Source organism: Oncorhynchus masou, chromosome 33 (assembly GCF_036934945.1).
Source record: "Oncorhynchus masou masou isolate Uvic2021 chromosome 33, UVic_Omas_1.1, whole genome shotgun sequence".
Classification (NCBI taxonomy): Eukaryota; Metazoa; Chordata; class Actinopteri; order Salmoniformes; family Salmonidae; genus Oncorhynchus; species Oncorhynchus masou.
In genome coordinates this window covers 27,087,433-27,112,290 of record NC_088244.1, presented here as the reverse complement: position 1 = coordinate 27,112,290, position 24,858 = coordinate 27,087,433, and the positions used below count along the sequence as shown (strand labels likewise).

Here is a 24,858-nt window from a genome sequence, read left to right as displayed (position 1 = left end):
GCATTTGCATTTCTCGCTCTCACTGCTCGCTCCTCTCCCTCCCGTCCTGTCTGACATCAAGGCTGAAGTTGAAAGTGTGGAGTAATAAATTAACAGCTGTCCAAGTTCATGGATAATATAGCTTGCCCTTGAACTTGATCAATAGTCTACGTCTCCATAGAGAATTGTTTCGTTTTACATTTGTGTCACAGTGAAAGGCTTTTCTGGCAGAGATTTCCGGCTTAATACTATACCAAATCAATATCAGGCTGAAGCACTGGCCATACAAACCCAGTCTTAGGTCTAATTTTGACCTAATTTCAGGGCAGTGCATTAAGCAGAAAAGATCAAGTCAGGTAATGACTCCACTGACACAACCGAGAGTCAGTCCAGACTATTTTCTATTCCCGTCCAGACCTGCCAGCTGAAGGGAGAAATATTTGGCCCTGCTAGCTCAAACTCATTGTGCTCTGGCAGCGAGGCTTAAAAATCACCTTTGGCAGTCACCTTGCTTCAGAGGTGCTGGGTTAGGTTTTATTTGGACGAATCAGTGCCAGACAAGAGAGGGGGAGAAAAGAGAGAGAGGAATAGAGAGAGCTACACCAATGCTCCCAGAGAGAACAAAATGAGGTTTTCACCTTTGTGGTCTTGACAGTTTGATGAACATGCCATTGACAAGCACTGTGTTTTAATAAAATCGCCCCCGCTACCTGCCTTTATTAAAATAATAGCTGGTGCAGCCCACGTTTGCTGCTGATATCATATTCTATCAAACACATTCAGCTTAACATAAATATATACTTATGTCTATGCACATCCAGTTCATTAAATAGTAGTGGATACAAGCCAAGGCCAGCATCCCAGAGTCGCCTCTTCACTGTTGACATTGAGACTGGTGTTTTGCGGGTACTATTTAATGAAGCTGCCAGTTGAGGAATTATGAGGCGTCTGTTTCTCAAACTAGACACTCTAATGTACTTGTCCTCTTGCTCAGTTGTGCACCGGGGCCTCCCACTCCTCTTTCTATTCTGGTTAGAGTCAGTTTGCGCTGTTCTGGGAAGGGAGTAGTACACAGCGTTGTATGAGATCTCCAGTTTCTTGGCAATTTTTCACATGGAATAGCCTTCATTTCTCAGAAGAAGAATAGACTGAAGAGTTTCAGAATAAAGTTCATTGTTTCTGGCCATTTTGAGCCAGTAATCAAACCCACAAACGCTGATTCTCCAGATACTCAACTAGTCTAAAGAAAGCAAGTTTTATTGCTTCTTTAATCTGAACAAAAGTTTTCAGATGTACTAACATAATTGGAAAAGGGTTTTCAATGATCAATTAGCCTTTTAAAATGAAAAACTTGGATTAGCTAACAAAACGTGCCATTGGAACACAGGAGTGATGGTTGCTGATAATGGGCCTTTGTATGCCTATGTAGATATTCCATAAAAAAATAATCTAAAATAGTTTCCAGCTAGAATAGTCATTTACAACATTAACAATGTCTACACTGTATTTCTGATAAATTGTATGTTATTTTGATGGACAAAAAATGAGTTTTTCTTTCAAAAACAAGGACCTTTCTAGGTGACCCCAAACTTTTGAACGGTAGTGTATATCTGTGGCAAAATACCACAGCCAGTTGATAAAAAGCTAGCAACACTTTAGTTCTTAACTCAGCCTGGTCTCTTGATGTAGCATAGACTAACCCTAACCCTAACCTTAACCCTGACCTTAATCCTAACCTAGCTAACGTTAGTGTTAGCCACCTAGCCAATGTTAGCCACAACAAATTGCAATTAGTAACATATTATACCATTTGTTATTCATAACATATCATACCAAACGGATGATGGACATCCACAAATTAAAATATACTATATGAAACGTAACATATACTGATTGAAGTGGGCTGGATTTACATTTACTATGTTACATCTACCCCTGAGTCCAGGCTGCTTAACTGGCCAAAATATGAACCATATTCTAGCCAACCTCGATAACGAAACGGGACACTGATATTGAGCTGAAAACTCTTACCTGTTAAGTCAATGGTACCAGAAGCAAACAGTGTATTTAGTAAAGAAGCCATCCACTCTGTGCTCTCCATAGAGATAGAGAGGACTCATCTTTGTCTCTGTGCCATTATAGCGTCTGTGACAACATACAGTAGGCAGTCCCATTCAGGCAATTTCCATTTTGAAGTAGTCAATTTTCTTCTTCACGATTGGCTGATCCCTCCTGATGACCCAGTTGAACATGACTCATCCAGTTGACTACATTAAAATAGTGGAAGCACTCATTGACGCTGCTCATATTACAATGGCTTTTTGGCCACTAAAGGTCTCTATCATTCTCTATGATGCTCCTCAATAACTGAACATTGGCTTTGCTTCACATTACAGCTGTTTACCCTCTCTCACATCTGTGTTCCCGATAGCAGAGCCTGTCAATTTTACAGCCTGGCTATTTGAATTGCTTGTGGGCAGCGATTTGATACTCTTATAATACCATTTGTACACAGACCGCCTTCGAGCGGTTAGTCCTCACAAAATTGCCTCAATAACGAATGCATAGTTAAGGCATAGTTAAGTACTGCATCCGCTAGCAGCTTAAAAGCTCATGAAAAATGTAAATGGAGCCGTTGTGGAGATCGAGCCAGCCAACGCACTCCCTCCCACCCACCCACTGCAAATGTCCGGAATCTGCCTCTCATTTATAATGCATTAAACTTACTGGAGAGTGTGAGGGGTGACATGTAGTAGAACCCACCTATCCCCTCCGTTCTCCTCTGTGGCCCCTCTCCAATCCATCCTCCCATGCGTGGTACTTGAGGGAAGGGAGGGATGGGGCGGGGGAAACCTTCTATGGAAGCCTGCTGATGGCTCGCAATGGCCAATTAACACTGATGTCAAATTGTCAATCTGGCCTGATTTCCACTGAGTCACCGAGCAATCTAAAACACTTACAGAAGAAGAGAGGATGCTTTTGAAGAGAGAAAGTGGAGAGAAAGAGAGCTACAGAGAGAGAGAGAGAGAGAGAAGAGAGAGAAACATCAGAGTCAATTATTCCAAACTCCTTTTCTCCCAATGTCAAAGGCAACACTGCATAATTCAATCACTCCGGATAGCAAACTTTGACAGGAGAGGAGAGGTGGTCGGATTCGTGCTCATGTTCCGCTCATTTTATTACTGACCAGGAAATGCAGTTGTCCTTCATGCTTGTACTTTATTTGGGGAAATTTAGCTATAAAAGACTGGCCTGCTCATCTTCTAGTTAACTCCACTGAGGCTAGGACACACTTTCACCACCGATAAATCCACGATCATTGAGAATTTCAAAAAACATTTTTCTACAGCTGGCCATGCTTTCCACCTTGCTTCCCCTACCCCGGTCAACAGCCCTGCACCCCCCACATCAACTTGCCCAAGCCTCACCCATTTCTCCTTCACCCAAATCCAGATAGTTGATGTTCTGAAAGAGTTGCAAAATCTGGACACCTACAAATCAGCTGGGCTAGACAATCTGGACCCTCTCTTTCTAAAATTATCCGCAGCAATTGTTGCAACCCCTATTACTAGGCTGTTCAACTTCTCTTTCGTATAGTCTGAGATAACCCAAAGATCGGAAAGCTGCCGCGGTAATCCCCCTCTTCAAAGGGGGAGACACTCTAGACCCAAACTGTTACAGACTTGTATCTATCCTACCCTGCCTTTCTAAGGTCTTCGAAAGCCAAGTTAACAAACAGATCACCGACCATTTTGAATCCCACCGTACCTTCATCGCTATGCAATCCGGTTTCCGAGCTGGTCATGGGTGCACCTCAGCCACGCTCAAGGTCCTAAACGATATCCTGCCATCAAGAAGAGACAATACTGTGCAGCTGTCTTCATCGACCTGGCCAAGGCTTTCGTCTCTGTCAATCACCACATTCGTATCGGCAGACTCAACAGCCTTGGTTTCTCAAATAACTGCCTCGCCTGGTTCACCAACTACTTCTCAGACAGAGTTCAGTGTGTCAAATCGGAGGGCCTGTTGTCCGGTTTTCTGACAGTCTCTGTGGGGGTGCCACAGCGTTCAATTCTTGGGCCGACTTTTCTCTATATACATCAATGATGTCGCTCTTGCTGCTGGTGATTCTCTGATCCACCTCTATGCAAACGACACCATTCTGTATACGTCTGGCCCTTCTTTGGACACTGTGTTAACTAACCTGGAGAAGAGCTTCAATGCCATACAACTCTCCTTCTGTGGCCTCCAACTGCTCTTAAATGCAAGTCAAACTAAATGCATGTTCTTCAACCGATCGCTGCCTGCACCTGCCCACCCGTCAAGCATCTCTACTCTGGACAGTTCTGACTTAGAATATGTGGACAACTACAAATACCTAGGGGTCTGGTTAGACTGTAAACTCTCCTTCCAGACTCAGATTAAGCATCTCCAATCCAAAATTAAATCTAGAATCGGCTTCCTATTTCACAACAAAGCATCCTTCACTCATGCTGCCAAACATACCCTTGTAAAACTGACTATCCTACCGATCCTTGACTTCGGCGATGTCATTTACAAAATAGCCTCCAACACTCTACTCAGCAAATTTGATGCAGTCTATCACAGTGCCATCCGTTTTGTCACCAAAGCCCCATATACTACCCACCACTGCGACCTGTATGCTCTCGTTGGCAGGCCCTCGTTTCATATTCGTTGCCAAACCCACTGGCTCCATGTCATCTATAAGTCTTTGCTAGGTAAAGCCCCGCCTTATCTCAGATCACTGGTCACCATAACAGCACCCACCCGTAGCACACACTCAAGCAGGTATATATCACTGGTCACCCCCAAAGCCAATTCCTCCGTTGGCCACCTTTCCTTCCAGTTCTCTGCTGCCAATGACTGGAACGAATTGCAAAAATCACTGAAGCTGGAGACTCATATCTCCCTCACTAACTTTAAGCATCAGCTGTCAGAGCAGCTCACATATCATTGCACCTGTACATAGCCCATCTGTAAATAGCCCATCCAACTACCTCATCCACATATTGTTTTTTTGTTTGTTTTGCTCCTTTGCACCCCAGTATCTCAACTTGCACATTCATCTTCTGCACACCTATCACTCCAGTGTTAATTGCTAAATTGTAATTACTTTGCCACTACGGCCTATTCATTGCCTTACCTCCCTAATCTTACCTCATTTGTAAACACTGTATATATATTTTTTCTATTGTGTTATTGACTGTACGTTTGTTTATTCCATGTGTAACTCTGTGTTGTTGTTTGTGTCGCACTGCTTTGCTTTATCTTGGCCATGTCGCAGTTGTAAATGAAAACTTGTTCTCAACTGGCCTACTTGGTTAAATAAAGGTGAAATAAATCAAATAAATTAACAGAAAGGGGATTGCCACCAATAAGTGGGACTTTAGAAGAGAGAGTTCTATGGGTTGGATGTATTCAAACGAAATACCTCGCATATCCTCCCCACTCAATTATCTGGCTTGATGGTTCTTCACACTGAAATTTGAATTTGTGGGGAAAAAAACTAATGACGGACACAGTGAATACTTGCTGTTAGAAATTACCAAAATAAAAAAATACATATTTCTTGTCAACAGAGGGTAAAGAAACAATTTGCTAGTTTTTTAAATGGTTGCTTGCCAGTAGTGTACCTTTTCTTCTCAGAGAAAATGACAGACATGAAAGAGCTGAGCATTAGAAATATGAAGTAAAGCAGCATCTGTTCATTCTGGCTACTCTTCATCTCCTCTTGGCTGAGTTTCTGTAAATCAGGAGGATTGACTGTGCATGGCTGTCACCAGGCATCAGCACTTAAGTCCATATTTAACACTCGGGAAGAAGATTCATTTTTACCCAGTTTATTGAGAGTCAATATAGAGTAATGGCGAGATAATTAGATTGCCATGGTAACCAGTGGGGAAAGTGTTTCTCTCATTTTCTCTCTCTCTTTTCTCTTGCTCTTTCTATCTGTGCCTGAAGGGCCTCTCTCTCTACAGAAGCCTACGCCTCTACAAGTCCCACCGAGGTCACAATGTAGCATTAGTGGCATGGCATTTGCCACATTTGCACACCTCTTTAAATATAGATACAAAACTGAAGCACTCGAGCACTTAACATACATTTTTATATGTGTTCACTTTGCTTTGGCTGGATTCTACCCTTACTTATTTACTGTTTGTTTAACCTCGTCTCTTCAGAATGTGATAACAAAACACAAATTAGCAGCAGGTTCTATACATTTCTGTTGCGTCCATCACATTTTTGGCAGGATTTCACATTTACTTATTGACTCCATTGCGTTGTTTAACCTATGCAATAACAAGACCTGAACGATCAGCCAGCAAGATGGACGGTAGTTTTAATCATCTCATATCCATAATGAAGCTGACAGCTCCATCTGTGCGGCTTTGAGAGAGCAGAGCGGAGTTAGCACAATATCATCGGGAACAATCAGCCAGCATCTGGAGGCTCCACAGCTGTACATCTGCTTCACATGGTGGGCCACAGGACCACTAAAGCATAATGATCTACAGCACACCCTGTCCTCCATCATCCTAACTGTACTCTATGGTATTGTCTTCCACGTCATGCTATGTGTGTGCTAGCCACCCCCGGTGGCTCTGTCTTAACTCTCTGAGTCACAATGAAGTATGACCACAGTGTGGATGTGAATTTACATAGCGGCACACTTATCTGAAATCTTCAATCTTTATGGAAGATGACATATTGATTTTTGAAGCATGTGCAGTGCATTCAAAATAATTTGTATAAGGATGGGCTTATGCCTCTTCCTCCACATATTTTTCCCCATTCTTTTGAATGCACTGATAGCTGATATCAACTGTTTCCACTTTCACTGCTAAATGCTCCAAATTATGCTAGCAACATAACCAGCTAACAAACTTAAAAAATTGTCTGGATTGAACGTAAACACAATATTAAGTTGAAAATAAGTTAAAACGTATGTAAAAATATAGAAATTCCCCTATAAGTGAGAACTGCAGTTCTAACAACAACAAAGCATAATCCCGCCACTGTTTTGGAAAAAAACGGAGTGATGGGCCTGGACAAATGTAACCACTCTCAAATTCATTGATTGAGCTCTGGATATAAGGACTGACCATCCATGAAATCAAAATGATAGTTTTAAGCATGTTTTGAGGCTATACGGTGGTTGTTAAAGTTTACATTGTTTACAAACATTGGCATAAAACAAGCTTATATTTTGGGTTGTGATGGGGTACGACAGTTGAAGTAAGCTCATGAGGCATTTCTAATTTATATTCTTCAATAAGCAATGCATACACACTTAGTTTATTAGGTACACCCATCTAGTACCGGATCAAACCTCGCTTTGCCCCCAGAATAGCCTGAATTATTTGTGCATGGAAACATTGCTTAATTGGTATCAAGAGACCTAACATGTGCCAGGAAAAAATTCCCCACACCCTTACAACACCCCCACCAGCCTGTACCGTTGACACCAGACAGGATGGGCTCATGGACTCATGCTGCTTACACCAAATCCTGACTCTGTCATCAGCATGACACAAAAGGAACCGGGATTCATCATCCCAGGCAATGTTTTTCCACTCCTCAATTGTCCAGTGTTGGTGATTGGATGCTCACTGGAGTTGCTTTCATCTTGTTATAGCTGATAGGAGTGGAAACCGGTATGGTCGTCTGTTGCAATAGCCAATCCGTAACAAGGACCAACGAGTTGTGCATTCCGAGATGCCATTTTGCACACTACTGTTGTACTAAGCCATGTTTGTGGCCTGCCTGCTAACTTGCACAATTCTTGTCATTCTCCATCAACCTCTCATCAACAAGTTGTTTTTGCCCACAGGATTGCCGCTGACTGGATGTTTTTTGTTTGTCACACTATTCTTGGTCCTGGACTTCCTGATGGGCCGACCCCAGGGGGTAAAGGTAGGCAACACCTCCACTACGATGATCCTCAACACGGGGGTCCCACAAGGCTGCGTGCTCCGCCCCTTCCTGTACTCCCTGTTTACCCATGGCTGCGTGGTCACGTACGTCTCTAACTCAATCATCAAATTTGCAGATGTCACAACAGTGGTAGGCCTGATTACCAAAAATGATGAGACAGCCTACAGGGCCCTAGGGGAGTGGTGTCAGGAAAATAAATATTTAAACAGCAGCAGTAAAATAACAATAGCGAGGCTATATACAAGGGGTACCGATAAAGAGTCAATGTGCGGGGGCACCGGTTAGTTGAGGTAATTGAGGTAATATGTACATGTAGGTAGAGTTAAAGTGACTATGCATAGATAATAAACAGAGAGTAGCAGCAGTGTAAAAGAGGGGTCTGGGCAGCTCTTTGATTAGCTGTTCAGGAGTCTTATGGCTTGGGGGTAGAAGCTGTTAAGAAGCCTTTTGGACCTACTGTAGACTTGGCGCTCCGGTACCGCTTGCCGTGCGGTAGCAGAGAGAACAGTTTATGACTAGGGTGGCTGGAGTCTTTGACAATTTTCAGGGCGAACTTCCTCTGACACCGCCTGATATTGCGTACTGGGCCATACGCACTACCCTCTGTAGTGCCTTACGGTCGAATGCCAAGCAGTTGCCATACCAGGCAGTGATGCAACCAGTCAGGATGTTCTTGATGGTGCAGCTGTAGAACCATCTGAGGATCTAAGGACCCATGCCAAATCTTTTCAGTCTCCTGATGGGGAATAGGCTTTGTCGTGCCCTCTTCACAACTGTCTTAGTGTGTTTGGACCATGATAGTTTGTTGGTGATGTGGACACCAAGGAACTTGAAGCTCTCAACCTGCTCCACTGCAGCCACGTCGATGAGAATAGGGGTGTGCTCGGCCTCAGTTTCCTGTTGTCCACAATCATCTCCTTTGTCTTCATCACGTTGAGAGAGAGGATGAACAGTTATTGTGCTGATGTTGCTTCCATAGGCAGTTTGGAACTCGGTAGTGAGTGTTGCATCCGAGGACAGGCGATTTTTATGCACTACGCACTTCAGCACTCAGCGGTCCCATTCTGCGAGCTTGTGTGGCCTACCAGCGCTGAGCCGTTGTTGCTTCTAGACGTTTCACCTTCACAATAACAGCACTTACAGTTGACCGGGCAAGCTCTAGCAGGGCAGAAATTTGCTGAACTGACTTGTTGGAAAGGTGGCATCCTATGACAGTGCCACGTTGAAAGTCACTGAGCTCTTCGGTAAGGCCATTCTACTTCCAATGTTTGTCTATGGAGATTGCATGGCTGTGTGCTCAATTTTATACAGGTGTAGCTGAAATAGCTGAATCCACTAATTTTAAGGGGTGACCACATACTTTTGTATATATATAATGTATATTTCATCATATCACGGTACCACAACCATGCTGTAAGAACATTTTAACAATGCTCTACCTGCAAATCACATAGGCCCATTAGTTTATATGCCAATCTACAGAGGTACAAATATGGCAGAAGCCTATTCTGAAACAGCAAACTGTTGAATAAAACAAGACAGTTTGCTCTGAATCACAGCTCCTATCAGTTCACGGGAAAGCTTCGCTAAAATATTAATTGGCCGATGGTTAGGGAGGATGTACTTCGAATAGTTGAATCATTTTGAGGGGCACAGTCCTATCAATACCCTAGATAAGTCCAAAGGAGTAATCTTTCATCGCTGAATGATATTTCACTTTTTTTACACACATATTCACCACACTCTTACTTAGTGGCTTCAAGAACTATTCACACCCCTCGACTTTTTCCACGTGTTGTTGTGTTACAAAGTGGGATTAAAATTGATTTAATTGTAATTGTTGTGCCTTAATGCTATTATAAACTGGTTACCAACATAATTAGAAGAGTAAAAATCTGTTTTGTCATACCTGTGGTATACCACAGCTTTCAGCTAATCAGCATTCAGGGCTCAAACCACCCAATTTATAATAGAAAATAAAAGACTAATATACACTATGTTGATCAGATAAGTATTCAACCCCCTGAGTTAGAATCACCTTTGGCAGTGATTACAGCTGTGAGTCTTTCTGGGTGAGTCTCTAAGAGCTTTGCACACCTCGATTGTACAACATGTGCCCATTATTCTTTTAAATTATTCAAGCTCTGTCAAGTTGGTTGTTGACCATTGCTAGACAACCATTTTCATGTCTTGCCATAGATTTTCAAGCCGATTTAAATCAAAACTATAACTTGGCCACTCAGGAACATTCAATGTCATCTTGATAAGCAACTCCAGTGTGTATTTGGCATTGTGTTTTAGGTAAAAGTCCTGCTGAAAAGTGAATATTACAGTGTCTTTTGGAAGCAGACTGAACCAAGTTCTCCTCTAGGGTTTTACCAGTGCCTAGCTCTATTCCGTTTACTATTATTATTATTTCTAAACTCCCTTGTCCTTGTCGATGACAAGCATACCCGTAACATGATGCAGCCACCACCATGCGTGCAAATATTAATTGGTACTAAGTGATATGTCGTGTTGGATTTGCCCCAAACATTGCTTTGTATTCAGGACAAAAAGTAAATTTCTTTGCCACATTTTTTTGCATGTAAAAGCACCACTGGAGATACACCTCATCACTTGAACTGGGCCTCTGTTGCCTCCCTGTTGTGCAGTCTGTCTCTGCAACTTCTCTGCTGTCCCTCTGTCTGTCTCTCAATCTGTCTCTCTGTCTGTCCAGCCATTCGTCTGTCACTCTGTCTGTCTGTGATTCTCCTTTTGCTCCTCTGTTGTCGCTTTGTCTGTCTGTCCGTCTTTCTTTCTGTCTGTCTGTCATTCTGTCTAACACTCCTAAATGTTAAATGCTATAACATATAGAGCCAACATATAAAGGAACTTGCAATACATCGGTGTCTCTCTGTTTTCTTCCTACTTGTACTGCACTCACCTCTGAGCTCAAATCAAATCAAATTGTATTGGTCACATACACATGGAAAGCAGATGTTAATGTGAGTGTAGCTGTCACACCCTGTTTGCTTTGTATGTTTCTATGTTTTGTTTGGTCAGGGTGTGATCTGAGTGGGCATTCTATGTTGTGTGTCTAGTTTGTCTGTTTCTGTGTTTGGCCTGATATGGTTCTCAGTCAGAGGCAGGTGTTAGTCATTGTCTCTGATTGGGAACCATATTTAGGTAGCCTGTTTGGTGTTGGGTTTTGTGGGTGATTGTTCCTGTCGCTGTGTTTGCACCAGATAGGGCTGTTTAAGTTTTCTCACGTTTATTGTTTTTGTTAGTCTATTCATGTATAGTTTTCTTTATTAAAGAACCATGAATAGAAACCACGCTGCATTTTGGTCCGCCTCTCCTTCGACTCAAGAAAACCGTTACAGAATCACCCACCACAACAGGACCAAGCGGTGTGGTGACAGGCAGCGGCAGCAGGAGCAGCGCGAGGAGGACTGGACATGGGAGGATGAGTTGGACGGTAAAGGACCCTGGGCACAGCCAAGAGAATATCGCCGCCCCAAGGAAGAGCTGGAGGCGGAGAAAGGCGGAGAGGCGCTGGTATGAGGAGGCAGCACGGCGGCGTGGACGGAAGCCCGAGAGTCAGCCCCAAAAATTTCTTGGGGCACACAGGAAGTGTGGCGAAGCCAGGTAGGAGACCTGCGCCAACTTTCTGTGCTCCTGGGGGGCGAGAGCCCGGGCAGGCACCGTGTTATGCTGTGAAGTGCATGGTGTCCCCAGTGCGGGTGCATAGCCCGGTGCAGTACATACCAGCTCCGCGTATCGGCCGGGTTAGAGTGAGCATCGAGCCAAGTGCCATGAAGCCGGCTCTACGCATCTGGTCCCCAGTGCGTCTCCTTGGGCCGGCTTACATGGCACCAGCCTTGCCCACGGTGTCCCCGGTTCGCCTGCATAGCCCAGTGCTATTCCACCTTGCCGCACTGGCAGGGCGACCGGGAGCATTCAACCGGGTAAAGTTGGGCAGGCTCGGTGCTCAAGAGCTCCAGTGCGCCTGCACGGTCCGGTCTATCCGGTACCACCTCCACGCACCAGCCCTCCGGTGGCAGCCCCCCGCACCAGGCTGTCTCTCTGTCTCAACCCCACAGGTGGTCCCGCCAGTCCGGCGCTGCCGGAGTCTCCCGCCAGTCCAGCGCTGCCAGAGCCTTCCTATCCAGCTTTGCCGGAGCTTCCCGTCTGCCCAGCGCCGCCAGTGCCGCCAGTCTGCCAAGCACCGCCAGTGCCGCCAGTCTGCCCAGTGCCGCCAGTCTGCAAGGAGCTGCCAGTCTGCCAGGGGCCGCCAGTCTGCCAGGGGCCGCCAGTGCCGCCAGTCTGCCAGGGGCCGCCAGTGCCGCCAGTCTGCCAGGGGCCGCCAATGCTGCCAGTCAGCCAGGGGCCGCCAGTGCCGCCAGTCAGCCAGGGGCCGCCAGTCAGCCAGGGACCGCCAGTGCCGCCAGAGCTCTGAGGACACGGCTAGGGATGCTGCCTGGGCCGGCAGCCTTGCGAGGGTTAACACGTTTTAATGTTTTCCTCACATTGACCATAGAGAAGCAGAGCCCACAGGCTTTGGCAGAGGGCTGTGTCAGTGGCACTGTATTGTCCTTAAAGCGAGCAAAGAAGTTGTTTAATTTATCTGGGAGCAAGACGTCGATGTCCGCGACGGGGCGGGTTTTCTTTTTGTAATCTGTGATTGACTGTAGACCCTGCCACGTGTTTGAGCCGTTGAATTGCGACTCTGCTTTGTTTCTATACTGATGCTTTGCTTGTTTGATTGCCTTGTGCAGGGAATAGCTGCACTGTTTGTATTCGGTCATGTTTCCGGTCGCCTTGCAATGATTAATAGTGGTAGTTCGCACTTTCAGTTTTGTGCAAATGCTGCCATCAATCCACGGTTTCTGGTTAGGGAAGGTTTTAATAGTCACAGAGGGTAGTCTCCGATGCACTTGCTAATAAACTTGTTCACCGAGTCAGAGTATACATCAATGTTGTTGTCTGAGGCTATCCAGAACATATCCCAGTCCACGTGATCGAATCAATCTTGAAGCATGGAATCCGATTAGTCAGACCAGCATTCTATTAACCTGAGCACGGGCGTTTCCTGTTTTAGTTTCTGTCTTTAGTCCGGGAGCAACAAAATGGAGTCATGGTCAGACTTGCCGAAGGCAGGTCGGGGGAGGGCTTGTATGTATCGCGGAGGTTTGAGTAGCAATTATCCAGAATACTACAAGCTCATGTCACGCATTCGATATGCTGATGGAATTTAGGAAGTATTGTTCTTCGGTTAGCTTTGCTAAAATCCCCAGCTATAATAAATGCAGCCTCAGGATGTATGGTTTCCAGTTTAAATAGAGTCCAGTGAAGTTCTTTCAGGGCTGACGAGGGATCTGCTCGGGGGGCATATACACAGTTGTGACTATAATCGAAGAGAATTCTCTTGGAAGACAATGCAGTCGACATTTGATTGTAAGGAATTCTAGGTCAGGTGAACAAAAGGACTTGAGTTCCTGTATGTTGTTGTGATTACACCATGAGTCGTTAATCATAAGGCATACACCCCCGCCCTTCTTATACCAGGGAGCTGTTTGTTTCTGTCAGCGCAATGCATGAAGAAACCGAGTGGCTGTACCGACTCTGACAACATATCCCGAGTGAGCCATGTTTCCATGAAACAGAGAACGTTACAATCTCTGACGTCTCTCTGGAAGGCAACCCGTGCCCTAATTTCGTCAACCTTGTTATTTATAGATTGGACATTGCGAGTAATATGCTCGGAAGCGGTGGATGGTGTGCTCTGAGTCTGACCAGTAGGCCGCACCGTCAGCCTCTCCTGCGTCGAACACATCGTTTTGGGTCGGGCTCTGGGATTTGATTGCATGTCCAGGATGGACAAAGGATCCGCATCGGGAAAGACGTATTCCTGGTCATAATGATGATAAGTTGACATCGCTCTTATATCCAATAGTTCTTCCTGGCTGTATGTAATAACACTTGAGATTTTCTGGGCTAACGGTGTAAGAAATAATACATAAAAAACAAATAACTGCATAAGGAACTGAAGCGAGGCGACCATCCTGTTGGCGCTATCTCTGCTAAGCTTAGCATCTTTTCCCACATCACTGGTACCAGAAGACCAGGGGACAACACTGCATTCTAGTTGTGAATGAATAAACACATGTATTAGATGAAGAAGAAAGATTACTGAATAAATGCCTAATAGATCATTGGCTCATAATACCTGATAGACTTATGATCCACCCCCACCCCTCTCCCTCCCCCCCAAGTTCCAAAGGCTGGGCCTTAAATAGTGTATATGGGGTCATACAATACGTTTTGTAGTGATTCCTATGTTGAATATGTAAATAATATTTGCTGGTGTGTGGTATGTAATGAGGAGCAACAGGCTCTGCACTTGACACATTTATGAAATAGCTTATTCCAGATACTAATAAGCATGTACCCATTAAGAATATTACTGTAAAAATGGTTTAATCCCCAAGGATTGATGAGGAATTGAAAAATTGTATGGTCAAGAGGAATTAGGCAAAAGGAATGGCAAATAAGTCTAGCTGCACATGTGATTGGCAAACATACTGTTAATTAAGAAATCAAATAACTAATAAAAGTAGGAAATTGTACTATGAAACAAAGATGAATGATATAAAGAATGATAGTAAAAAGCTTTCGAGCACCTAAAATGAAATGTTGGCAAAATGGCGAACTCGGCTCCATCATTCATTGAATCAGATGGCTCATTCATCACAAAACCCACTGATATTGCCAACTTCTTTAATGATTTTTTAATTGGCAAAATTAGCAAATTTAGGCATGGCAACAAAATATTCTGAACTCTCACAGCCATGCATAACTGCACCAAATTATGAAAGACACGCTTTGTAATTTTGAATTCCGTAAAGTGAGTGTGGAAGAGGTGAAACAATTATTGTTGCTTATCAACAATGACAAGGCACCTGGGTCTGACAGCTTGAATGGAAAATTACTGAGGATGATAGCAGACCATATTGGCACTCCTATTTGCCATCTATTCAATCTAAACCTACAGGAAAGTGTGTGCCCTCAGGCCTGGAGGGAAGCAAAAGTAATTCCGCTACGCAAGAATAGCAAAGTACCCTTTTCTGGCTCAAACAGCCGACTAATCAGCCTGTTACCAAGCTTTAGTAAACTCTGGCAAAAAATTGTGTTTGACCAGATACAATACTATTTCACAGTAAACAAATGAACAACAAACACACTTATAGGGAAGGGCATTCAACATGTACTGTACAGCACTTACACAAATGACTGATGATTGCCTGAGAGAATGTTCGAATAAACAGATTGTGGGAGCTGTTTTGACATCAGTGCAGCTTTTGATATTTTCGATGATAATCTGCTGCTTGAAAAACGTATGTGTTAAGGCTTTAAACCACCTGCTATATTGTGGATCTAGAGTTACCTGTCTAACAGCACACAGAGGGTGTTCTTTAATGGAAGCCTCTCCAACATAATCCAGGAAGAGTCAGACATTCCCCAAGGCAGCTGTCTAGGCCCCTTACTTTTTTCAATCTTTAATAATGACCTGCCACTGGTTCTAAGTAAAGCCTGTGTGTCTATCTGTGTACAGTGCCTTGAGAAAGTATTCGGCCCCCTTGAACTTTGCGACCTTTTGCCACATTTCAGGCTTCAAACATAAAGATATAAAACTGTATTTTTTGTGAAGAATCAACAATCAGTGGGACACAATCATGAAGTGAAACGACATTTATTGGATATTTCAAACTTTTTTAACAAATCAAAAACTGAAAAATTGGGCGTGCAAAATTATTCAGCCCCTTTACTTTCAGTGCAGCAAACTCTCTCCAAAAGTTCAGTGAGGATCTCTGAATGATCCAATGTTGACCTAAATGACTAATGATGATAAATACAATCCACCTGTGTGTAATCATGTGTCTGTATAAATGCACCTGCACTGTGATAGTCTCAGAGGTCCGTTAAAAGCGCAGAGAGCATCATGAAGAACAAAGAACACACCAGGCAGGTCCGAGATACTGTTGTGAAGAAGTTTAAAGCCGGATTTGGATACAAAAATATTTCCCAAGCTTTAAACATCCCAAGGAGCACTGTGCAAGCGATAATATTGAAATGGAAGGAGTATCAGACCACTGCAAATCTACCAAGACCTGGCCGTCCCTCTAAACTTTCAGCTCATACAAGGAGAAGACTGATCAGAGATGCAGCCAAGAGGCCCATGATCACTCTGGATGAACTGCAGAGATCTACAGCTGAGGTGGGAGACTCTGTCCATAGGACAACAATCAGTCGTATGTTGCATAAATCTGGCCTTTATGGAAGAGTGGCAAGAAGAAAGCCATTTCTTAAAGATATCCATAAAAAGTGTTGTTTAATGTTTGCCACAAGCCACCTGGGAGACACACCAAACGTGGAAGAAGGTGCTCTGGTCAGATGAAACCAAAATTGAACTTTTTGGCAACAATGCAAAACGTTATGTTTGGCGTAAAAGCAACACAGCTCATTACCCTGACCACACCATCCCCACTGTCAAACATGGTGGTGGCAGCATCATGGTTTGGGCCTGCTTTTCTTCAGCAGGGACAGGGAAGATGGTTAAAATTGATAGGAAGATGGATGGAGCCAAATACAGGACCATTCTGGAAGAAAACCTGATGGAGTCTGCAAAAGACCTGAGACTGGGACGGAGATTTGTCTTCCAACAAGACAATGATCCAATACATAAAGCAAAATCTACAATGGAATGGTTCAAAAATAAACATATTCAGGTGTTAGAATGGCCAAGTCAAAGTCCAGACCTGAATCCAATCGAGAATCTGTGGAAAGAACTGAAAACTGCTGTTCACAAATGCTCTCCATCCAACCTCACTGAGCTCGAGCTGTTTTGCAAGGAGGAATGGGAAAAAATTTCAGTCTCTCGATGTGCAAAACTGATAGAGACATACCCCAAGCGACTTACAGCTGTAATCGCAGCAAAAGGTGGCACTACAAAGTATTAACTTAAGGGGGCTGAATAATTTTGCACACCCAATTTTTCAGTTTTTGATTTGTTAAAAAAGTTTGAAATATCCAATAAATGTCGTTCCACTTCATGATTGTGTCCCACTTGTTGTTGATTCTTCACAAAAAATACAGTTTTATATCTTTATGTTTGAAGCCTGAAATGTGGCAAACGGTCGCAAAGTTCAAGGGGGCCGAATACTTTCGCAAGGCACTGTAAATACACACACTACCGTTCAAAGGTTTGGGGTCACTTAGAAATGTCCTTGTTTTTGAAAGAAAAACTATTTTTTTGTCCATTAAAATAACATCAAATTGATCAGAAATACAGTGTAGACATTGTTAATTTTGTAAATTACTATTGTAGCAGGAAACGGCTGATTTGTTATGGAATATCTACATAGGTGTACAGAGGCCCATTATCAGCAACAGTCACTCCTGTGTTCCAATGTCACGTTGTGTTAGCTAATCCAAGTTTATAATTTTAAAAGGCTATTTGATCATTAGAAAACCCTTTTGCAATTATGTTAGTACAGCTGAAAACTGTTCGTCTGATTAAAGAAGCAATAAAACTGGCCTTCTTTAGCCTAGTTGAGTATCTGGAGCATCCGCATTTTTGTGTTCGATTACAGGCTCAAATTGGCCAGACACAAGAACCTGTCTTCTGAAACTCGTCAGTCTATTCTTGTTCTGAGAAATGAAGGCTATTCCATGCAAGAAATTGTCAAGAAACTGAAGATCTCGTACAATGCTGGGTACTGCTCCCTTCAGAGAACAACGCAAACTGGCTCTAACTAGAATAGAAAGAGGAGTGGGATGCCCCGGTGCACAACTGAGCAAGAGGACAAGTATATTAGAGTGTCTAGTTTGAGAAACAGACGCCTCCCAAGTCCTCTACTGGCAGCTTCATGAAATAGTACCTGCAAAACACCAGTGTCAATGTAAACAGTGAAGAGGCGACCCTGGGATGCTGGCCTTCTAGGCAGAGTTCCCGATGTCCAGTGTCTGTGTTCTTTCGCCCATCTTAGTCTTTTATTTTTATTGGCCAGTCTGAGATATGGCTTTTTCTTTGAAACTCTGCCTAGAAGGCCAGCATCCAGGATGTAGCAACTACAGATTGCCCCTTTAAATCTATCAAAGCGTGCAAGTTTGGGCATGTGTCCATTAGGACTATGTATTTTTATGCAGCTGTTGCAAGAGCACTTTTTCAGTGGCTGTCCACTGGTTTCAAAAACAAATGATAGGCAGCTTAAACTTCTTGAATTCAACCATTATTGGATTCAAATACACATTTAGATTTGTGAACAACCATTTACAACAACCACAGTCCATACAGCGCAAATAGCTAAATGAGAGAGCAGCAGTGTGATTCACATCAATGCTATGTAGATACCAATAATTAATAAGTGAGATCTGTAACACCGTAGACTTCACCACTGCTGTCATCCTTTACCTCCAAGCGTTTATTCAAGGTGGATAATCTTTGGATGCCGACAGCAGTCGCACCATTGAATGACATAGCTTGGACTATAAGCCTACAAAACTCTATTCCTGCACTTTTCCCTCGATCCATCAAACACATTTGGTGTGTCATCATAGTGGTCTCTGACTTGTGGTCAGACTTTCTCAGGTGGAACAAACTTAAACTTGCGCCTTTTTCAATGCTGATTTGAATGTTATTGAGAAAACAGAGAAGTGTCAAAGATGTTTTTTTCAAACATCCTTTCTGAATTTGAAAGTAATCGTTGAAGTAATCATCTAGTTTTTCTGAAGTATCCCTCTTTATAGCTGACCATTGGTTTATATAATACCTTATAACAGCCTAACTACATTCCTTAATGTTAAGGAACTGGCAGTCTCACTCTCTCCCTCGCTCTCTGTTTTCTTCTATTGAATTCAATATACAAGCTTCTGTGTTTGTCAAAGAACGATGCTGGGACTAGTTTATGTGGATGCGGATAGAGTTCCAGTGTTGTGATTTGTTTGACGGTGCCACACGCATATGCGTATCTTTCTGCCAAGAAGTGACAGGGTTTTTTTGTGAATGAAATAAGCAGGACTTTCCAGCCTTCAGTGCAGTGTCTATGAAATGTAATCTGCCACCAGAGTCACTTGTTACTACAATTTATAAACTCACCCGCTGGGCTGAAGAGGTTGAGATTCAGAAGTAAATGAAACAATTACAATACACTGATAGTCCCGGATTGACATTTATTGTAATACTTGATGATGTTTAGTAAAAAGCACAGTATAAATGTCTAGTAGATGGCTATTGGCTTACCTACCGTATGTTATAAAAGATAATCTAATGACTTGTTAGGCTATATTGCAAGTAGCCTACTGTCTACAGCGCATTGGAAAGTATTCAGGCCCTTTTCCACATTTTGTTATGTTACAGCCTTATTCTAAAATTGAATAAAAAATGTTTTTCCCCTCATCAATCTACACCCAATACCCCATAATGACAAAGCAAAAATAGTTTTTTATACATTTTTGCAAATGTATTGCAAATAACATTTACACAAGTATTCAGACCTTTATTCAGTACTTTGTTGAAGCAATTCTGGCAGCGATTAAAATCTTGAGTCTTCTTGGATATGACGCAACAACCCTGGCACACCTGTATTTGGAGAGTTTCTCCCATTCTTCTCTGCAGATCCTCTTAAACTTTATCAGGCTGGATTGGGAGCGTCACTGCACAGCTATTTTCAGGTCTCTCCAGAGATGTTCAATCAGGTTCAAGTCTGGGCTCTGGCTGGGCCACTCAAGGACATTCAGAGAGTTGTCCCGAAGCCACTCCTGCGTTGTCTTGGCTGTGTGCATAGGGTCGTTATCCTGTTGGAAGGTGAACCTTCGCCCCAGTCTGAGCTCCTAAGTGCTCTGGAGTAGGCTTTCATCAAGGATCTCTCTGTACCTTGATCTGTTCATCTTTCCCTCGATCCTGACTAGTCTCCCAGTCCCTGCCACTTAAAAACATCCCTACAGTATGATGCTGCCTGCCACCACCATGCTTCACCATAGGGATGGTGCCAGGTTTCCTCCAGATGTGACACTTGGCATTCAGGCCAAAGTGTTCAATCTTGGTTTCATCAGACCAGAGAATCTTGTTTCTCATGATCTGAGAGTCCTTAGGGTGCCTTTTGGCAAACTCCAAGTGGGCTGTCGTGTGCCTTTTACTGAGGAGTGGCTTCCGTCTGGCCACTTTACCATAAAGGTCTGATTGGTGGAGTGCAGCAGAGATTCTTGTCCTTCTGGAAGGTTCTCCCATCTCTACAGAGGAACTCTGGAGCTCTGTTAGAGTGACCAATTGCTCGGGCAGCTAGCTCTAGAAAGAGCCTTGGTGGTTCCAAACTTCTTCCATTAAAGAATGATGGAGGCCACTGTATTCTTGGGCACCCTCAATGCTGCAGACATTTTTTATACCCTTCACAAGATCTGTGCCTCGACACAATCCTGTCTCGGAGCTCTACAGACAATTCCTTCTACCTCATGGCTTGGTTTTTGCTCTAACATGCAGTGTCAACTTTGGGACTTTATATAGACAGGTGGGTGCCTTTCCAAATCATGTACAATCAATTTATAAAAACATCTCAAGGATGATCAATGGAAACCGGATGCACCTGAGCTCAATTTCGAGTCTCATAGCAAAGGGTCTGAACACTTATGTAAATAAAATATTTCTGTTTTTATTTTTAATATATTAGCACAAATTCTACAAACCTGTTTGTGATGTGTCATTATGGGGTATCGTGTGTAGATTGATGAGGAATATTTTTTTTAGAAGAAGGGTGTAACATAGCAAAATGTGTTAAGAGTCAAGGGGTCTAAATACTATCCGAATGCAATGGATATATATCACTGTATATACAGTGATGCACATATATTTATTTATTTTTGTTAATTTCAACCATAAAATATGGTCTTTGTAGTGACTGGGTGTATTGGTACACCATCCAAAGGGTAATTAATAACTGCACCATGCTCGAAGTGATATTCCCTCCCCCTCCCCCAATGAATCGATAGGTGGCTTTCCTTGCGAACCTCCCTGGTTTTTGTGGTTAAATCTGTGTTTAAAATTCACTGCTCAATTGAGTAACCTTACAGATAAGTGTATATGTTGGGTACAGAGATGTGTGGGGTATAGAAATCATGTTAAACACTATTATTGCACACAGAGTGAGTAATTTTTACTCCTGAACTTATTTAGAAGTGCCATAACAAAATTGTTGAATACTTATTGATTCAAGAAATGTCAGCTTGTCATTTTGTAGTAATTTGTAAACATTTCTAAAAATCATAGTTCCACCTTGACATTATGGGATATTGTGTGTAGATCAGTGACACAAAATCTGAATGTAATCCATTTAAAATTCAGGCTGTAACACAACAACATGTGAAACATTAAAGAGGTGTGAATACATTCTGAAGGCTCTGTATCTGTCCCAGACAACAGCACTTCATGCCATAATGTTGCTTCTCGCAGTTAGAAATAGGGTTGTTCCACAAAATTATATTGATATTTTAAGTAAAAATTGTGCACTAGTTATTTTGTTACATTGACAAAGTAATTTCTGAATATTATAATTTTTATTCATGTGATTAGTGATTTAATTTATGTCTGTCCCTCATTTTAAGGTTCAACCCTGTTACGGGAACTGAACTCTCATTTTATTATGGTGAAACTATTCCTTTTTAAATATGATTTTCTTTCAAAATGAACATTAAACATCTTATAGTGAAATGATAGTGTAAAAGCAGGTGAGGATGTTCAACACTTAGAAAGAGAGGTTCCAAAACGGTTCTTTAGCTGTCCTCATAGGATAACCCTTTTTGTTTCCAGGTAGAACCCTTTTTGGTTTCAGGTAGAACCCTTCTCACAGAGGGTTGTACATGTACATTGAACTCAAAAGGGTTTTACCTGGAACCAAAAGGGTTCTACTTTGAACCAAAACATTGTTCTTCAAATGGTTGTCTTTTGGGGACTAATGAAAAACCTTTTTAGAGTTTAGATATCAATTTTTCTCAAAGAGTGTACTCTTATTGGCCATTTTCTGGTGTTTTGTGGTGGAAATTTGAGCATAACAAGTCGTGAAGCTTGCATTCAATTGCCACTGCCTGTTGCACACAACAAGCTTCCATTCCCCCTGTCACAAGGAGATTTATGGCTGATTTAAGATGAAATCGTCAACCCTGTTACTTTATTTGGCACTGAATAGGCACTTTCTTTAGTCATTATTTTATTTAAACCTCTTGAAACAGAATGCTAGATTTTTTTTTTACCAAGTTACACATCTCAAAAGGCACCGAATTGGTAGATCGACCCAATAACGTCCTACTCTCCTACTGTCTTTCTGACTATTCTAGCCTTGACAAGCCAAATCCAACTCCACTCCTTCAAGTAGGACTATTATTCACTTAACAGTGGAATGCAGGATAGGAATACAAATGAAAGAGTTTTAAAATAGCATGATCATAAACAGAGGAGAGAAGTTTTACCTGATGTGTCTCCATATGGCTTTGGTGGTTTGACAGTCTCCCCTAGACTGACACTGGCCTTGGTGGTGCTCAGCCTTCTGGGGTGAGGGGTGGTCACCACTGCGAACGTCCTCTGGGGGCTCTTGGTGGTTGTGGTGGTGGTGGTGGCCATGGCAGTGGTCAAGGCCTTGGTGGACAGCGTGGAGTTGGCCGCCGTTTTACCCTCACTGTTCTCAAAGTTGTCCTCTGTCCCCGTGGGTCCCCAGTCGATATATCCAGCCACCGTCGTGGTCCTGCCGTCCTGAGATTTGTCATCGCTGTCCCATTTCAGCTGCCTCCTCGCCCTCAGTAACAACCTCACCACGTCTGTTTTGTGCCCCATGGGAAGATCTAGCACCGCTGCTAAATCCCCCACCTCGGTGGATGTGTATTTCAACCAGCACTCCTTACATGGCTGTCCTTTATGTGCCAGTCTCCTGTGCTTTTGACCCCTGAACTTTGGCCCTGGCCCTCCCATATTGGCTGGCGGTGGGACGGGGTTGAGGAGCCGGCGCGCCGGCGGCCTCACTGTCCTCCAATGGAGCATGTTGGGAGTATCCCAGAGGGGCGCCGAGCGGGGCCGGGGACGAGGCACAGGTTTGGGGATGAGCTTGATTCCTAGGCCCTGACTGAGGGGGCTACACAGGGAAAAATCCAGGGTGAGGTGGGTCATGGCCAGGAGGATCCACACCCGAAGCCCTACACAGCTCCCCGGCCGTAAAGCCGACATCTGACTGGGGAAAAGAGGACAGAGGAAATTTTAGATTTCGCATTGGTTCACATTTAAAACCAAAAGGGATAGTAGTAGTTTTGTAGATGAAGGGTTGGTTTCCCGAGCATGGATTCAGCCTAGTCCTGGACTAAAAAGCACTTTCAATGGATTGAACATGTTTTTTAGTTCAGGACTAGACCTAATCTACATTTGAAAACCATCCCAAAGTGCTTTTTAACTGTGAGATTGACACCACTGAAGTTATGTTGATGGAAATCTAATTACCTAGACGATGAAACTGTTGTAAAATGTATGTCGATGTAACATTGTGTGGGTCTGCATCTGTATTCTGCACTGACCTGCTTCTCAGGCAACTTTCTGCTCTCTGACTAAGTCAACTCTGGCAAATTGAACTCCGATAATAATTTGTTTAGCGGAGCACCTGACATTACAAAGGTCAAACACAAAATAAATGGTGTAATTCATTTTCAAAGATTACGGCTTTAACCTCTATTGCTATGTCCTGTCAAACGCAGCAAGGATTTATCCTTGATTTTAGAGGTTTACTTTTTCAATCCCGCCATGATTAACTGTCGAAGGACAAGGTCAGCCCTATTTTAGCTGATCATAATATTCAGCATAATCATGTAGTATAGAATGTCATCTTGATTCCCAAAGGGCAATTTGATTATGCTGCGAGAGCACTGAAAGATGTCATATAATATAAAGTCAGAGTTAGACATGGCTTGATGTGAATATGATATTGAATATGAAAACGCAAAGCATACACAGCGAGGCGACTTTGTGCTTATAAAATATCAACAACAGACTTCAAATCTCTTCCTTATATGGGTATGTCTCAAGGGAGGGCATGGTGGTCGTATTGGCAGATTTTAACATTTTGTTTTTGTTATTATTGATATCTGTAAACAGGACACCGCCCCACTACTACCTTTTACATTAAAATTAATACATTTTGTATCACTTTAGTCATCATCGTCATTAAAACTGAATTCATACTAGTATTGTCTCAACAAAAAGAGTAATTTATAACCTTTGCATTTTAACAACTGTGAAATTGTACCCTGTTCACAAACCTTCGCTTATTTCACAATCCTGACTAGAACATAAAGAAGAATTGATCTGCTGAGTGCAACCTTCTATGACCACAATGTGACAAAGCAAAACTTGATTCCAGAGGGAACAACCTCATCATGAGGTATCTCTAATCGTTATTGTCCTTGGTCAATTTATGTCAGTTGAATTGCACAACTAAACCAGGACTACTGTAAACAAAGTCACGTTAAAAGAGGCAACCACCCACCCACTGAATCATGAGACTGTAAACATAGTGAAAGTAGACTGAGACTCTGCACACTAACCAGCAGTTGTTTTCCATGCAAGTTTTTAGAATCACAGTCATCATCAAACATCAAAAAAGCAAAACTGCACAGTGGAGGACAAATAACTGTAATTCATTGTGTGAGGTCCTTTTGAAGTTCTGAGAGAATAAAGATCAATGAATCAAGTTTCTCATCGGAAGTCCCATATGGCGGCGCACAATTGGCCCAGCATCATCCGGGTTAGGGGGGAGTTTGGCTGTCATTGTAAATAAGAATTTGTTCTTAATTGACTGCCTAGTTAAATAAAGGTTAAATAAAAAATAAATGGTAATGTCTGGTGACTTGGATTGG

At 42.9% G+C, this 24,858-nt stretch overlaps 1 protein-coding gene across 1 annotated transcript in view; it reads right to left on the bottom strand.

Annotated features, from left to right (window-relative positions):
• The window catches only part of LOC135528174 (adherens junction-associated protein 1-like), a 77,565-nt gene that overhangs the window by 14,740 nt on the left and 37,967 nt on the right, over positions 1–24,858 (bottom strand). The window contains exon 2 of the mRNA XM_064957074.1: positions 22,435–23,186. Coding sequence (XP_064813146.1) covers positions 22,435–23,186 — 752 coding nt within the window. The remainder of the gene's footprint in view (positions 1–22,434; positions 23,187–24,858) is intronic.